This window comes from Kogia breviceps, chromosome 6 (genome assembly GCF_026419965.1).
Source record: "Kogia breviceps isolate mKogBre1 chromosome 6, mKogBre1 haplotype 1, whole genome shotgun sequence".
Classification (NCBI taxonomy): Eukaryota; Metazoa; Chordata; class Mammalia; order Artiodactyla; family Physeteridae; genus Kogia; species Kogia breviceps.
Genome location: NC_081315.1, coordinates 81,479,010 through 81,497,674, shown reverse-complemented (window position 1 = coordinate 81,497,674; position 18,665 = coordinate 81,479,010). Strand labels below are relative to the sequence as shown.

Here is an 18,665-nt window from a genome sequence, read left to right as displayed (position 1 = left end):
TTTTCCTGGGGTAAAATTATGTTGTAGTCACATGAAATTTTAAAAAATAATTTAAAAAAAGTAACAAAACTGCTGAAATACCTGGAATTGAAATTTTCTACTTCCAAACTTTTTCCAAGTTTAAAAAATTTTGAGAATTAATGGAGGTATTATAAAAAATAATATTCTTTTACTTTAGCCATGAGAAATTATTTGAAGTGACTAATACTACATGATTATCATATGAAACTAAAATATGAATAAACTGTTTACATATTTCATCAACATCTATCTATCACTAACAAATACCTGATATATTTATGTACATATCACATTTACTCTGTATATAAGGAGAACAAACCATAAAAGTGTATGGGGTTTTGTGCTGTGGTTGTCTTCAGATCAGCAAACATGAACTCCATATGAAACAAATCAAATCAGAATTGACTCTATAACCTAACTATTACTAGTCTCATAGCCATGCGATTTAATATCAAAATGCTGATAGTCAAAGGAAGGACAAGAAACATTTACGTGGAAGTGTCAAACCCCAAGGGTATACTTTTCAATGTTCAGTGAAAATATATAGATCTAAAGCTTTGGTGCACAGATGGAAATTTCAGAAATTGCTGAGGAAAAAATAACATGTTCAATACTAAATAATTGTAATCCAGAAAGCTTTTAATCACAGTTTTTACAGTTTACAAAGAGTATTATCAGTGTCAGTGTCCCAATTATCAAGAGTTTCATATTTTAAAGCCAGCTGCTTGAAAGGAAGGAGAAATCATTAAAAAAAAAAAAAAAGAATGTGAAATAATTGAACATAAACCATATTGTCATATATGTATTTTACCCATAAACCAAAGAAGGAAGTTAGAGTGTTTATAGTAAAATATGCCTTTATTTACATGTAATAGTCTGGTCTATTAATTCTCAAAATTGTAATATAATTCATCTTTATTAGCATGTAGTAGATCAGAATTTTCAAAAACATCAGTGGGAGGAAGAATAAACACATTATATTTTATTATTATTACTACTACTATTATTTCTCCTCCTCCTCCTCTAGTTTTAAAGATGAAAGGAAAAAAATCCAAGAACTTTTAAACAACTTATCAATGGGTGGACAGAAAAAAATTAACATACATTTCTCCTCCAAATAATTATCATTTCTTAAAAACAGTTAATGATTCAAGTCTCTATAAAATTTCCCTATTACTTATAAAATGTATTAATAGTTCTTAGTTATACTTCCCCACTTATTATTAGATAAATTGAAATGTCAAGGAATATTCACAGTAACATCTTTCATGTGGAGGTCTATTTTCCCTCTAAAGAATTCCAGGCTAAAAGTCTTTATAAATCTGAAGATATGTCTTATTAATCTCACCAGTAATTCTTTCATTTCATAAATCACAGTTAACACAATTGATAAAACTTTCAAATGTATTTATAACAAATAACACTAGATATGCAACTGAAATATTTATTAATACATGGACAAATCCTGCCCTCTATTCACCAGTGAAGCCTTCTGACAAGGATAATGCTAAATAACTCTTCTCCCAGGAAGCAGCTTCCTTTCCAGGATCATAAAAACCACCAGCAATTCATCTGCTAGTCACATAGCCTGGGTTGGATAACTCAGGCATGGAGCTCTCACCACCCCTCTCCAAAATCTCACAAAATGTTCACTTTCAGTAAAAGTAAACAGATAAAAATTAGGAAGCTCGAGTCATTGCAAAATAAGGACCAACTGCGTTAAATGTAAAATAGTTTTAACTGTTAGTGGACAAAGCTATATGAATCTGAAAACTGCTCACAAATAAAAGTACAAGCCAACATCTACATTTTGTTAAAATTTTCCATAGAAGTTTTCAAGTGACACTGCCTCATAAGGAGACAAAGAAATTGTGGTGTTTTGCAAAACGTAATAAGGCAGGGGATGTAACATTAAGGTAAAGAGAAAACTGAGAAGTTAACCCACAATGTCATATAATTTGTAGCTTCTTGTAGGCTGATTTAAAAGCTGTGATACATTGTAAGTAATTATTTCCTGATCATCCTAATATGAAGAATCTATTTTTATAGAAATAAAAATTGAGAAGATTCAGAATTTTATGAATAAATATAAATTAGAATAAATATGGCCTAATCAGTATTAGTTAATTTCTTTCTTTATTTTTTTTCCCTTGGCTGTGCTGAGGGGCATGTGGGATCTTAGTTTCCTGACCAGGGATTGAACCCTTGTTCACTGCATTGGAAGTGCGGAGTCTTAACCACTGGACTGCCAGGGAAGTCCAGTATTAGTTAATTTCATACATGACAGTGTGGACTATGAAATCATGTCAACAAGAGAGTCATCAGAAAAAAATGAAAAAAGTTCAAGCCATACTTTTTACCTTAAACCAATGGGTGAATGACTTAATAAAAATACTAAAGTGATAAATAATTATTTTTAGCTAAGTTAAAAAATAACTTAGGAGTAGAAAAGGCCTAAGTATTATATATAATTCAGAAAGCAAAACAAATTAAAAAATCTGACTGTATAAAGCTAAAACATTTCTGCATAGCAAAAACTATTGCAAGCAAAGTCAAAAGTCAAATGACAAACTGCGAAAAAAAAATTTCCAACACATATAATGAAGGTTATTTCACTTAAAATAAAAAGGACTCACAGAAACCAATAATAAAACAATCAACAATGCAGTAGAACAATGAGCAGAGGATATAAACACACAGTTCACAAAGAAGGAAACACAAGTGTCTTTAAATGTACATTCAATTTTACCTCATAATGAGAGAAATGAGATTTAAATTTATCAATTTGGCAGAAATAAAGTTTGACAGCTCTGCTGCTATGATCATGGGAAAACAGTTAAATCATCTATCATTGGTGAGAATGAAAATTGGTGCAATTTCTAAAAAGAGATATTGGCAATTTCTATCAAAATTTAAAATGCATGTAATCCTTTGATCCAGAAATTCCAGTTCTAAGAATTTATACTACCTGGTGCAAAATGCTGTATGACCAAATTCATTCTTTGCAGCGCATTTTTAGTAGCAAAAAATTAGAACTAACCCAAGGTTTATTAGGATTGTTGCTTAAAAAGACTGTGATACATCCATATAACAGAACGCTATACAAAAAATGGGAGGCTCTCCATGGACTATGGACAAATCTCAAAGATGCACTATCAAATGAAAAGCTGGTACAAAACAGTATGTATAGTATACTTCACTTTCTATAAAAATATAAGAGAAAAAAATACATGCATGTATATGAGTAGAGGAGATGTGGAAGGATACCCCTGAAATTGGTTACATTGGCTGCCTTCAGGAGGGGAAATGGAGGGTAGAAGACAGGGAAGGGAGGGAAACCTTTCCCTCTTTACATCCTTTGAACTTGTAACATGTTAATGCATTATGAACTTAAAAAATAAATCAGGGCTTCCCTGGTGGCGCAGTGGTTGAGAGTCCGCCTGCCGATGCGGGGGACACGGGTTCGTGCCCCGGTCCGGGAGGATCCCGCATGCCGCGGAGCGGCTGGGCCCGTGGGCCATGGCCGCTGAGCCTGCGCGTCCGGAGCCTGTGCTCCGCAACGGGAGAAGCCACAGCAGTGGGAGGCCCGCGTATCGCAAAAAAAAAAAAATCCAATTTAAATTAAAAATAAAAATCCACAACAAAATCCATGTCAGAACAAAATCCAATCCTTTCAGCTGAAATATATACACATCTTACATACAAACTAAATGTATACCTTATATACATATACATGCTACACACATGCTATGCACACACGGGAAGACAAAGGCAGTCTGACTGCAAAGCACTGTTTTTTGAAAGGATCTACACCTTCTGCTTTTGAATGGTGCTACTGTTCCAAGTCAAAATTCCTTAAAGGAAGATTTTCAGAAATGAATTTGTTATTCAGTATCAGGTCCAGTCAAGTCCAAGAATATCAACAAGCGATTGAATTCAATTATAATATTTTTGTTAGACACTGGATTTGACCAAAGTAATGAGATCTGCTTTTCTGTGTGGTTCAAAGTATTTCTGAAGGCAATTATAAAAGAGGAGCTCCAAAAACATTCTGTGAAATGGTTGCTTCATTGGAATAAATAAATTACCTGTCAAAGTGACTACTTTGAAGACCAACACTAATTTGGATGTGTTAGATCTCATTATTATACAGTCACACCTGGAAGAATGTTTTAGTAAGCCTAACGATTGCAGCAGAATAAATAAATACCACTCATTCTATACATAATTACAGACCAAAATGAAACGAGAAAATAAGACCAGAAAATGGTACTATCCACTGATACTGTGATAATACTAAAAACCACAGTGAAATGACTAAGCACAGAACACTTTAAGGTAATCCTCCTGGAGAATCACCCTTGCTAGCACTTACTTAAGGCAAAACAACAACTATCAGAAAGAATAATGAGAAACCATACCAAATAGTTAAGAGAAAGTGAAATAATATGTTATCTGGGATCTGCCTCAAAGTAATAGTGGGGGGAAATATAGACGAATTGAAATTGGATTTGAGTACGTATTACTGAAGCGAGTGAATGAGTACATCTGTCTCCGTCTGTTTATGCTTGATATTTTCCACCAAAAAATTAGAAAAAGAAAAAAATGTAATGAAATATACAGTTTTGGAAAATAAGCGCATCTTAGGGCTACATGGATGTTGATAATAAGCAGATGTTTTTGTGCATTCCTCTAAATATTGATACTATCTATCTAGAGAATGGTAGTTTTTTAATAGAAATGAACTAATCTGTCAGGTCATATGTTAGCTGATGGTACTTGGCAATAATAAGAAACCCATACCAATTCTGGAGTAAGTGGCTACTGGCTGGGAAATGATTTCCTCTCTGTAAACTATTTATACTAATAGATTTAAGCGAGTAGAGCTACAGCCATCATCCAATTATTTTTAATGTCAAGTGTTTTTGAAACATTATAGGTTTGCCTTCAAATTTGACTAAATGTAAATATGTTAAATAATCTACATACACTTAAGTATTAACTGTTATGTGTTTTTTAACTTGGTATTTTTGTGGCAAATATGTTTCAAGTAGGGTAGTAAAATATATAGTATAGGCCGCAGGTTTTATATGTGCAATCAATGAACTTCACATTGAAAGGGGAAGCTGCTGACAAGTCAGACAAGAATCAACTTTCAGATTTTGGATTAATATAGTCAGCTACACTCTCCAGTATACCCCTGAAGACGAGCAGCATGAAGATATGGCCAGGTACCTGGAGCGAAGGATACAACCAGGATAACACTTTCAATATTGGTTTCACTGGCAACATGAAACCAAGTGTATCAGATTAGGCAGATGCCAGATTTAGGATTGTGCGAAGTTGTGTCCCCCCATGCTAACTTTTCTCAAGTCAGTCAGTTAAACTTTACTTGCTCTTGCTACCTTAACAAAACAAGAAAAAAAGAAAAAATAAAATAACAAATAGTGGGCTTCCCTGGTGGCGCAGTGGTTGAGAGTCCGCCTGTCGATGCAGGGGACGCGGGTTTGTGCCTGGATCCGGGAAGATCCCACATGCCGTGGAGCGGCTGGGCCCGTGAGCCATGGCTGCTGAGCCTGTGCGTCCGGAGCCTGTGCTCCGCAAAGGGAGAGGCCACAACAGTGAGAGGCCTGCGTAAACAAATAGGAAGGATATCTTTTGCTCTAAAAGCAGATATGTTTGAAGCCTGTCGGATGTAATATAACCAGCACCTACTTCATAACCAGGCTGAGAGAGGTTTTAACTGTTTCTCCCATGTTTACTAGCTGTATACTTTGGGGCAAGTTACTTATTAGCTTCTTTGACTAAATTTCACCAACTTTAGAATGGTCATGTCAATTATAATTCCTCAAATATGTCTTGAGGATTGAGCAAGAGACACCAGAGCTAACACTTTCTTTGAGTTTACTATGTCTAGACACTATTCTAAGCACTTTAAAAACATAATTCACTTAATCTTCACAACCTCCCTATGATGTGTACATTCTACCAGATAAGGAATCACAGGCATAGAGGTTTGGTAATTGGTTCAAGGGCACCAGTAGGATCAGGATGTGAACTTCGGTGGTCAAAATCCGAAGTCTGTATCCTTGACAACTGTATAGGACCAAGGACACAACTAAAGTTCAAGTAGTATCTGTTCCTTCATCTTTGCTGCCTACAGGTAACTACTGGATAGATCGGGAATCCAAGTATATATTTAAAATAAAGCTTACTTTATTAAAACGTTGGCAAAAGCCTTCCCTTTTATTTTAAAAAATATCATTAATATCTAAGTTCATATGTAACTGCAAGTGGAATAGTACAAAAATTTATGAAAAAGCTGGCATTTTTTAATTTGGAGTTACCTAGTTTAGAATATCATATTTCCCAAAAGGGTGTTTCACAAAAAGAACTTATTAAACAGATAAAGTAACATCTTCTCTTTCCAACAGTGATAAAATCATGAAACAACCTCTACTGAAAATAGGATATCTTAAATGACCTGAATAAACAACAATTTTTAACATTTCCATCCAATCTTTTTTTTTTTTTTTTTTTTTTTTTTTGCGGTACTCGGGCCTCTCAGTGTTGTGGCCTCTCCCGTTGTGGAGCACAGGCTCCGGACGCGCAGGCTCAGCAGCCATGGCTCACGGGCCCAGCCGCTCTGCGGCATGTGGGATCTTCCTGGACGGGGGCACGAACCCGTGTCCCCTGCAACAGCAGGTGGACTCCCAATCACTGCGCCACCAGGGAAGCCCTCCATCCAATCTTAAGAAAAATATGATGAAGGTAATTTCCTTCTCTTAATAAGTGAGTTACCTTAGAAAAATAGATATTAATCCTACACTCATGAACAGTGTTTAAAATTAATAGAATTATGTTAATTCTACAGAAAAGTAACAAGATAAAGTCAAAATTTTAACTACATTCTCAAAAGATTAAATAAAAGGGAATATCTACATCATTAAACTTGAATTACCCACCAACAGTAAGATGCTTTGGCACATTTAAAAAATACTAAAAATTATCTGGTTGTGGGTAGGTGTCAAAATGTATGATACTCCAAGCAATGAACTTAAATATAATGACACATCAGTTATCACATGAAACAAACAGCTGCCTCTGTCATTAACCCTAGGTAGTATGACGTTTACTGCAAATTGTTACTAAGTTTCCACTTTACTGAAATAAAATCCAAGTTGAAAAATATGGCTTAATCATAAAATACATGTGTAATCTGAAAATAGAAATGTAACCACATATAAAGCCATGTTTTCTGGAGTTACCAGCATTAAAGGAACCTGTTTTCTGAATTTCACTTGCCACCAAATCATGATGAATTATCAAAATAAACTTATACCATTCTAAATAAAAATGTAAATCCTTGGGGGGATTTTAAGGTAAGACAAAAAAAACCCACCAATACATACTGAAATTCACCCTATAAAATGCCATATTTAACAATTCTAAAATTAATTCTATTCCAATTAACTCTAGTCCTTGGTAGCATGGTTTTCCAACATTTGTTCCAGACATTTAATTTTAAAAATGTTTATTTTCTAGCCTCTAAACAGATTTAGTAAATTAACAAAAATAAATGTAAAGGAAATTTTCCACTCTGTGGGTGTGTTTCAGTAGCATCTTTTTGTAGCTCTGTAGAGTATGTAAATAGTGGCAGAAGGTGGCAGTGCTGAGCTAAAAAGAAAAAGAAAATTTCTGGAGCTGTAGCTGAATCTTAGGTAGTCCACAGCCCAGGGACTCTGAGTTGATCATTACATATTTTATTACAGATACACAGCTCTATAAAACTCTAGCAAGCCTAAACTTTGAAAGAAATGTTTCTAAAATGACTGAAGGTTATTTGATAGGAAATCAGGGATATTCAACAGATTTTAAGAAATACTTTACAACGTCGTCACCCTGCCTGGTCAGTAATTTTTTCAAAAGTAGTGAAATGTGTCTAACAAAACAATAAAATGCAAACCTTTTAAGGGGATCTATGAGACAGAAAGGTCCATGCAGCTTACCATTCATCAGGAGAGCAGCCATAATCCTCAGGTTCAGGGACATGGCTTCAGAAAGCAAGAGGAGGGACAGAAAGAAAGGACAAAATAATCACAGAAGGCTGGAAACGTAAAAGCATGAATAAGGGAAGTAGTGAGAGACAGATCTTGAAAAGTTAAGAAAATAAACTTATAGTTAATTTTGAAAGAATGGCAGTTAGTACAGTAAGTATGGTTTATGGTAACTAAGCAGATTTACAAAGTTATTCTTTAACTGGATAGTCAACTTGGGTCTTCACCATGAAATTTCTTGATTTTATGTAGAGAATTCAGTATTCAGTAGGAAATATTGAACTTAATAGTTTAAATATATGCTAAAGCCAATGGAAAATTAATCACATATTACATAATCAGAATAAATGGTTTAATGAAACAAACATGTTAATACCTAAGAACACAAACTATCATACTGATAAAATCTGCCAAGTATTGAAAACATTTCAGAAGTAAATCTGACTACCATGAGGGGATGGTTCTTTAAAGAGTTATATTAAAGTAAAAATCAATTGCATTGCTATAACTAAAAGGGACCAAGCAAAAACACCATGTCAAGGTTTTGCCAAGTTGCACTGCTGTTGTACAGCAGCCCTGCATCTCATACCTGGGGAAGGGCTTGTACTTCTCAACTCCGGCAGCTTTTGAAAAGCCTCAGAGCTCAAGGCTTAGGGTCGCTCTCCTTGGGCGTGGTCCAGTCCTGGCAGATGCTGAGTGCTATTCAGAATGTGATGAGGAGAGCAGCAGGTGACCCACATACCTGTTACTTATTCTGTCTGCATGAGTTTCCCCAGGATCATTGCTCCAGCAGCTCTGGTGTGTATGTTCTGTCTGGTTATTTGCCTTTGTGGGTCAGTGCTGTTATATCTGCTTGGTAAGTTCTTTACTGAATCCAACTCATTCTTGATCTCAGCCTTAAGCATCACAGTCCCTGATCCCCCTGATTAGATCACCCTCCTCCCTCACTCCCAATCACAGGCTTACATACACCTTTGTACTGTGTTATGATTTTATATTTGTCTGTATGATTTCTTAACTATATCCATTAACCTCCAATTAGACTATAAACTTTAGGAGGGCAGAAGCCATGTGAACTTTTGCTGATCATTAAACCTCCATCAGATAACAAAGTGCTACATACATCTAAAGCACTTTGTTGAGGCATGTGAATGAACAAATGATGTTTACCCAACTTTACCCACCAGTCATGGTGAGCAGTAAGATACATTTATTGGTTATAATATAGACCTTGGGACTAACTATTTTGATAATTGTGAGGTTTCTCATGGTGAATCTCTTCTCAGTGTTAAAGAAGTTGATTCTTTCAGTAAACACTGAAACAAAATATTGTGAAATGAAACTACTCACATACTGTTTTCATATATAAATAAAGATTGCTTTTAGGAACATTTGGTTTTTACTTAAAGGGAAAATGTCAATGAAATGTTTTTAATACTGATTAAAATGACTTGCCCATACAAAAAATATTGTTTAGTTTGCTTCACAGAATCTTTTTTTTAACCTTAGAGATTGTACTCAGTTCATCAGCTCATTCTAATATTAAGATCTAAATCATCAACAAAGATAGTACTTAGAATTGTAGCCTAGAACAGTCACTGTATTGAGAATTCTAGCTACTAAACAAAATAAAACCCTCCTTACCTTTTCTGGAATTCAAGTAACTGTGATAAAACTGAATTATTCCCTATAGGAAGCAATTTGCTGAAATGATGCCTTAATAAATGTTTAACAGCAGAATTTCTAGTTTGTAATATGTTAAGTTTACAAATATGACATCACAATTTATTTACATTTAAAAAAATCTAATGAAACATTCTAGTAAGTTTAAGCATGGTCGCATTTCTGACAAAGTTGATCTCTACAAAACAATCATCATTGCTAGATATGTACAAATCTTATGTTATCACCCATCATGAATCCAATTTAGGGCCAAGGTTATATGAAATGAGAGAAACCTTACTAAGACTAAATTTTGGAGCATTGTTTTACGTGTTAATTATTTTCTTCCTACAAGCCTATGGAATACACTGAACTAGGCAAAGATTGTCCTGTCAAGATACTTCAAGTCTTGTCCTTCAAACTGATAAAAGCCAACAGAACTCATCTTTGACTCTATCTAGGGTAAAAGGACGCTTTATTTTCTTAAAAAATGTTTAAGAAGCATCAGCTCTGAAATCATTTTCCCAAAGGCATTTGTTAATACATGAAAGATTCTGTTATTTTCCTTTGTTTTGCTGTACTCTGAGGAGATAAGCACCATACTTTCTTCTGCTGGAGCTGGAAGTGCACGCACTTCCAAGTGTTTAAACAAGTGTTAAACACTCCTACAGGGCAGGCTGGACAGTATAAACATGTTATGGTTCCTATAACCAAAGAGTGCCCAGAGGAAACGCCCACAGAAAGGTAAGTTTTCAGTAATCACTTTTTCCTGTGGAGTTTGGTGGAATTAAGTAACAGCCACATGTCTCTCCTACTGTAACCACCTGATTAGTCTGACGTCTCACCGTTTCTCCAAAGCCTTCATATATCAACAACTCTCCACAATGCTGACATTCCAGTTGTCCATCGGGAATGTTTAGGGGAGGGGATGTTGATAAAAACTCGGTCGGGGTTAAGGATACTAAGAGCACATACACAACTTACTGGAAGTAGTTTAACAACTAGCTTCACTCAACAAGGCTCTTGGTATTCTTGAAAACATGACACATTATCCAAAGAAGAAACGTATTTCTGTTTTCACAGTTAAAAACTGAAAATAAAGGAATTCCAATTTTTAAATTTCTAAACATGTTAGAATTTTATACCTGAAAAAGAATCTTGGAGATCATCTGGTCTCACCACCCTCATTTTAAAGTGTTTGGAATATTTGAAAGGAATTGTCTAGGGTCACATGGTGAATTAATGACAAAGCTAGGACTACGACTCATGCCTTACAACTGCACATCAGTGTTGAGATGTGATTTTCCCAGGAAGAAATGTTTCGTTGCAAACTTAATCTAAATGATGACAATATTCAACTCTGAATACTACTTTAACATTTGCCAGCCTCAAACTCACTCTATCATAATACATAATTGTTAATGACCATATCACCAATAGATACCAGAAGAACAATATTCTTTTATGGTAGTTATTCTTTACATCTACTGCTTGAAAGTGTTTAAGGACTTGTTCCAAGAGTAAGAAAAAATCTTATAAAATGCAAAAGAAAAGAGCACCTAGATATCATTCTAGTTTTCTGTTCTGATAAGTTCACAATCAATAATTACTAATTTGAAGAACCTGCTTATTCAATTGGACATTGGACAAATTAAAAAAGGATGTCAATTACCAAACAGAACCCTCTAAAAGTAATATTTATGAATGAATGCAGAATTTGTGTAAAAACAAACATCACCATAAATCTGTCAGCAAGTATAATACAACAAACTCTAGAATCACAGTAGGCCTTTCCTTCTCTCATCTGGGATAACTGTGGGTTGAACATATAAATGCAAAATGTCAAAGATTATGGCTGTACCTCTCCTGCCCCAGCAGCAAAACGAAGAGGCCTGTAGCAACTGGGGGGAGAAGAGAAGGCCTCTTTGGTCTAAGGGAACTGGGAGATCTTCAGATAAAAAAGGGAAGATGCAAAATGGCATTCAGCCCTGGAAACGGTAAATAGGCTTCTTAAGTTAGCAGCCTGCCCTTAAAACGTAAAAAAGCCATTACGTCAAATGCCTTTTTAGCTTCGTTTACCCACATAGTTTGAAGTCAATTGTAGTCATACTCTCTACTAACCCAAAGAACATCTGCCTCCATCTATTTCTCTCTGTAGACCCTGCATATGGGAGTAATCACATGCTTTTAGAATTTTTTACCAAGTGGTTGTTTATTTAGTTTTAAATAAAGGCATTTTCATAATTCATTACACTATTTTTATACTGGCTTACTGCTTAGAGACAGAGCATGAGTGGGGAAGCGGTGGGTACAAGCCAGAAAACCCAAAAGCAAGTGCCCTTGCTTGCATGGTTAAGATACCAACATTTACCAGTCTTACTAGTAGATAAAGATAGTTGGAAAATCTGATAGTAGGCCAAGGTCAGTCAGCCAGGATGATATTTCATCTTTTGAGCATGCCTTTTTAGGAAATGTAGAAATTAATTTTCTGACATTACCCTATAAAGTGTTTCAAAAAGAAGGCTTTTGAGCAGTTTAGGCAAGAATACCTGGAAGTAAGAAAAAAATGAGTGCTCAACAAGCACATTCTAAAGGATACTAAGAGCCTGATAATAGTATTTGATGATATTTATTAACTCCCGGATTTAAGAGTTTTGTGTCCCTACCTCCTTCCTGTCATCAGAAATTTAGATTGCTCTGTGACTGCAAAGAGGAGAGATGATAAAAAGAAATCAAAGGGCTAGCTATCAGAGAAACAACAATATTTTAACTTGAATACTGCCCAAGGACAGACTGCATGTTTTAACACATGCAGGCTGTACTCTGATTTCCCGACAATGGAGAGGGAAGTGTATTTGTACCTTATTACCAGAGCCAGATAGAGACCTTTGGCAGCTCTAAACACTGAAATGTTATTGGGCAGAGCCCCTGCCTCATAGGTAATTCCAAGTGAAAAACAATACCAAACTATAAAACACAAAACATACATGTATGCTAAAATTAAAATAGCTGCCCTCTAGATTAAAAAAACTCCCTTAATAAGAACTCCCCAAATTATATCAAACTGTTAGCATTAACTAAATCTGTATATCATACTCTAATTAAAGGGAAAAAACTCACCCATAAGCAACTCCAGCTATGGTGCACTTCTTAAACTGCATTACATTGCATGTCAAAGTACCAGTTTTGTCAGAAAATATGTATTTTACCTAAAAAAAAGTTTAAAAATTCTCATTAAAATTTCAGAGGTCTTTTTAAGCCAGTTTTTCTTGAAGGGAAAAAACCTTACATTATTCTTTCTATCAATTTTGTTACATTGTAGGGGCACAATGAATGCTATTAACTGACTACTTTCTGCACATCATTAAGGAATATTTTCAACTATTTCTTTTCGTATTTTAGCAATGAATCATATATGAAAGCTAGTCTCTCAAGCTAGCAGAAAAACTACAGTCATACAGAAATCTGTCTTAATATGCTTAATATGGTCTGAATTTCCACTAGTAAGTGCCTCTATAGCTACTTAACATGTATAGAGCACTAAAACATCAGCATTTTTCAACGTAACAAACAATTATGGGATTGGCGATGGGTTGCAATTAAAATTAACTTCATACAACATCTGAATTGGTAAGAAAAAGGATAATTCTGGCTTAAATGCTATTTGAAGAGTAAGAGTTAGCAAATGGCAATGGTACAAAAAAAGAAGAATCCTTTCTTAACTAATACATATAAGTGAATTACAAATATACACATATATGTGAATATAGTATGAATTATAAATCTCAAATTCCTGCTTGACTTATACAACTTCATTGATAAACTAACTTTTCCTTCCTTTCTGGTCAAAAGCTATACACAATTTTAATACTGGGAGTTTATAACTCAAAAGCACTCAATACTTTACATACTAATCAGGTTATACACTGAAGGACATCTTTCTGTGTAATATCCTGAGAACAGAATATGCATCAAATAATGTTCATTCACTAAAAATGAAAATTGAAAGTTAGGTACTAACATGTATGTATGCCAATCATTAAAAAAATGGAAAATTAGGAGCTGTCAATTCATCTGAAGTTGCCACATATGGCAGAAATTACACCAAATCTGACTTCCAATTCAACATATCAATAAGAAATTTAGTTTACCTGGCCAAGTTCCTCATTCAGATTAGATGTTCGAGCCATAGCAGCAGTGTCTGTGGGTTCATAGTGCATGTCAAGATCCTTTAAAAAAAAAAAAAAAAATGAAATCCTTGAATACAACTCATAATAAGAGATTTAGTACAATTTTATTTAACTGGTGAGCAATGTATGTAACACTCTCATCTCTTATCATCACTAACCATTTCAGTTGATTTCCTAAAAAATACTCAATACAGAATACCATATTTCACAGTAAAGGCAGAACAGTATGGTAGGTAGAGCATGTCTCTGCAATCAGGCAATCCTGGTTTACTATCATTCCACCATTTCCTAGATATGTGACCTACGACAATATAAGGATTAAATAAGATAATGCATGTGAAGTGCTTCCTACTGTGTCTGGCACAATGCTTTACGTGAGCTAAAATAACAGCAACGAAACATTGCTCAAATAATTTAGACTTTAAATCCCTGGAAAAATTACTTAAGGGATTCCATCTTGTACTCCTTGGTCAAGTTTTGTACACTGTATATACTTGAAAGTAAAGAACATTTTATTGACAAGCCAGGGTTTACTGATTTTCACATGTCAAATGAAAAGGCCAGATCTGATCTCTCCTACATCTGTATTTCAGACTGATCAACATCGGTTCTGAAACAGGTACCTTGTTTTAAGAGGGATAGTAAACAAATGGGCAATTTTAGACAGTAGTAACTGCAATAGGGATTAAGTTGGAAATCATGTCAAATGAAGAACGGAAGGAGATGGAGGATACTTAGGGGGCGGGGATGATAGAAGAATAGGCATGATAGCCAAGTTCAAATATTTTGCAAGACTGTCATTTGGAAACAAGATTAGACATGTTCAGAAAAGATCTATTGGGAAGAACTAGAAGAAAAGGAAGGCAGTTACTAATCTCATTTCCACACAAGGAAGAAACTGCCCAGTAAGGGAAGACCTGCCAGGAATGTTAGAAAATCTCTGCATATTAGAAAGGCAGTTGAAAAGCATAAGCCTGCTGGGTTCATCCAATACTAAAATTATATAATTATTTGAAGCAAATATTACTTTTGAAAATCCAAATACAAAATAAAGTGACTGACTAGTTATTTGATTTTCATGATGAGCTACCTTATTATTTCTGTAAGTGGAAAACCTTCAATAAGTTTTAATTGTACTTATACAAATTTTATTCCACCATTTTTTTAGCAACAAATCTCCTGCATGAAATTAGCGATGCTTGCAACTCATTTCAGATTTCTAAATTATACTGATCTTTCAGCAATGAATTTAGAGATTAAGGGTTGAAGTGGATCACTTACTATGGAAAGATAATGAACAGTTGCGAAAGTAGCATATTTTAAAAAATCCTAATATTGTTCATATTGAAAGACTTTCAAGTGATTTTAAAAAATTAAAAGATAATAAAAAATCAAAATAAAAGAGAAAATTAAACTTTCTGGCAGATTAGGTTTAAAGACTTAATTTACATAAATTCATTAATTTTATTTTATTTTATTTATTTATTTTTTTAAACATCTTTATTGGAGTATAACTGTTTTACAATAGTGTGTTAGTTTTTCCTTTACAACAAAGTGAATCAGTTATACATATACGTATGTTCCCATATGTCTTCCTTCTTGCATCACCCTCACTCCCACCCTCCCTATCCCACTTTGGTAAACTTTACTTTGGTAAAAATTACTGAAATTTAATGGAAGAAGAGTAAAATTTTATAAACAAAACATTTAGGAAACAGATGTCCAGTACACTTTTCTAAGATTAAAAAAAACTGAGAATAAAAATTAAAAATAAAAATTCAGGCCCAGCTGAAATTGTTTACAGTGTGGAAAAATAAACTACAAAGATTTATAAAACATGATAGAAAGGCAGGTTGCTACAAGTAGCGAATACGGTATTATTTCTATAGTGCTCAACTGTTTATGAAGTTGTTTGCTGTGTCGCAAGCATCCTTTGATCTATATAACCGCTGTGAGATGCAGGTAAAGCATGTTTTATTTATTCCCGTGTGATTGGCCATGAAAATAAGTCTCAGAAAAGTCAAGTGGCTTGGCAAAGTTCACACAGCTAGCAAATTATAGAATTAGAACTAAAATCCATTATTTTAACTCTAAACCCTATGATTCTCATTTTCCCCAAGACCACTATGTAACCAAAAATAGGTTTCCTCAACTACAGACCTATTTTCCCCAGCATGTCTGGTCTGTAAACTTCTGTGATTCTGAGATGAGAGACTTTGTTACAATTTTCACATGTCAAATGAATTTATTATTATTATATTATATTAGGCTCAAAAATATTTCAAAATGTTGTCTTGTAGTCAGTAAAAAGTAAGGTATAATTAAGATTTTTTTTTCCTGAAAGATCAAAAGATCCTATCAGGAAAAAGGACAAAATGTATGTTTCATGTAATAAAAAACAATAATTCATATTTACCCAATTTATGAAGTATGCCTGGGTAAATTTCACCACTTCTAATGTAACCAACAAGCTGATAGGAATGAGATTATTGAAAAGGATGATGAAGGTCAAGAAATTCAGTCCAAAATTATTAGCACCACCATCTGTTGGGGGAGGTAGGAAAAAAGTCATTTACAGTTTTATATTTTATTTGCATTAACCAGAACTTTAGTGTAACAAGAATTTTCTGTATTATATAGTATATCTAGAAGTATGGGAGGAACACTGTGCTGATAACATGTTCTTATTCTCAAACACAGTCTTCAAGATAGAATGGCATTATTTGTGTTCAAGATGTTGTGAACCCTTTAAGAACTGCATAATGGTACTAAAAAGAGAAAGTACTACCACGTATTTCAAACCCATTGCAAACATGAAGTTTAGAGATATTAGGGATAGGACTGAGGTAGAAGCTCAACCAGGTAGAATCACTTTCACATGAATTTTTAAAAAGCATTTCCAGTTTGAAGGATGTCTTAAAAGCAAACAAACAACAGCAGCAAAACCAACCCAGGTAGCTAAAACAATGTAGGGCTGAACCCTAGGTAAATTCAGCTCTAGGTAAATTATATTCTTCCTCTTCAATAATGTAAGCAGAACAGTTATCCCAGATAAACTGTAAAGTATATGAAGAAACAAAATGATGGTAGTCTTAACAATTCTAATGTGGAAATAGCAAACCAATGACTGTTAAAAAACAAGAATCTTGGAATAGCTACAAAGCTAAATCAATATAATAAGAAACAACTGAGAAAATCAGTTGTGATATAAAATTTTACTAGAACTTGTTTTCACACACTTGGAAATTAAGTATTTATTGGTTAAGTGTTCATCAAAAGGAAATGTAAACTTATTTCCCAGAAATACTCAGTAAAAAGATAAATGATCCAAAAAGGAAACTACTTAATAGTACTTTCCCTAAGAAAAGATGACTATTAAAACAGAATTCACTGGAATCATGAGTTCAAATGAAAGTACATTCAAATAAACACTTTAAGAACATGTAAAATACTTTTTGGTGCTTTAAATATACTCAATCTGCCTTTCTTTACCAGATAGCTATGTAACCATTTGTGTTAAAATATTTAAAAGAATAAATTAATAAAATTAAAATAACATTAATAAAACATTTTATACTATTTTAGAGTACTCACTATATTTTGAAGGATTCTGAAATTTTAGAGGTTGTAACATTTTACTTACTTTTACTGGAAACTGCACTGAAAAATAAAGATTAAATGTCCAGTTATCTTGGCAACAAGGTTTTCTTTTTAGAAATAGGAAATTCCAAGATCAGCTGTGAAAAAAATACATGTTTTAATGAAAGAAAAAATAAGTACAATAAGTACTTTAATGCTCACAGTTTAGATTGAGATACCAGTCCTTTCCAGAATGCCTTCGATTCCAAATGGCTGAGCCCACAGAACAGACAAGAGACATGGCAATCAAGATACAAAATAAAATCAAAATTTGTACATTTGTAATCCGTTCTACATTTGAGAGTTTAAGTGGTGGACTTGTTGAATTCTGTAAAAAGAAACAAAAGATGAGTAATAAGAAATGTGTACAAATGATCTAGTAATGTGTATCTAGTATTTTGGTGAGTATGACAAAGTCAGTCACAATTCAAAATCTACACATGGTTCAACACATGAGAATTATATGGAAAACAATCAGATGTAACAAGCTGTGAAAAGTTAACTACCTCTTTTCCTTCACTGTATCACCCAATCCTTTTTCTACGATGTAAAGCAGTAAGAAAGAAGGAAATAACATTCCTTTTGTAGACATGGCTCTTGCATTGTGGCAGGTGAGAAGAACAATGCATGACCTGACTACCTAAGCAAACAGGGTAGACTAAGGCATCTAGCATCTCAGCTCCCGAAGAGAGGCAGAGAAGGTGACCTATGTACACACAGCCAGAGACCTGGAAATTCCAGACTATGAAGACAACATTTAAAGGATCTCTGGTTTCCAGATTTTTTGGTGGCATTTAGTAATTGTTTTACTAAACACAGCAGCAATCTAAGTAGTGCTGGCTATCAAGAATAACAGAGGCAAGTTTCCTGAGCTGAATTTAATGATAAAAAATGATCTGTGCTAACCACAGCATCCACATGACAGAAACTTAAATGTCAAAAATCAACATAAAATGATGATTTATAGAATTTATAGAATAGTTAGGGGTGGAATCATTAACAGCGGTCCTGCTTGCCTGCTGATAACATCTTTGTGCCTTTACAATGTATAAAGTTATCAGCCCTCAAAGCAGATTTTCATTTAGTACCTTAAAAC

At 34.1% G+C, this 18,665-nt stretch overlaps 1 protein-coding gene across 4 annotated transcripts in view; it reads right to left on the bottom strand.

Moving 5' to 3' along the window:
- The window catches only part of ATP8A1 (ATPase phospholipid transporting 8A1), a 242,469-nt gene that overhangs the window by 144,018 nt on the left and 79,786 nt on the right, over positions 1–18,665 (bottom strand). For 2 of the 4 annotated variants that reach the window (XM_059066067.2, XM_067036148.1), the window contains exons 11-15: positions 17,732–17,897; positions 16,347–16,474; positions 13,892–13,969; positions 12,861–12,949; positions 8,031–8,075 (exon numbers count right to left, since the gene is read on the bottom strand). In XM_059066067.2, coding sequence (XP_058922050.1) covers positions 8,031–8,075; positions 12,861–12,949; positions 13,892–13,969; positions 16,347–16,474; positions 17,732–17,897 — 506 coding nt within the window. The remainder of the gene's footprint in view (positions 1–8,030; positions 8,076–12,860; positions 12,950–13,891; positions 13,970–16,346; positions 16,475–17,731; positions 17,898–18,665) is intronic. The other 2 variants (XM_059066068.2, XM_067036149.1) reach the window with 1 other exon arrangement.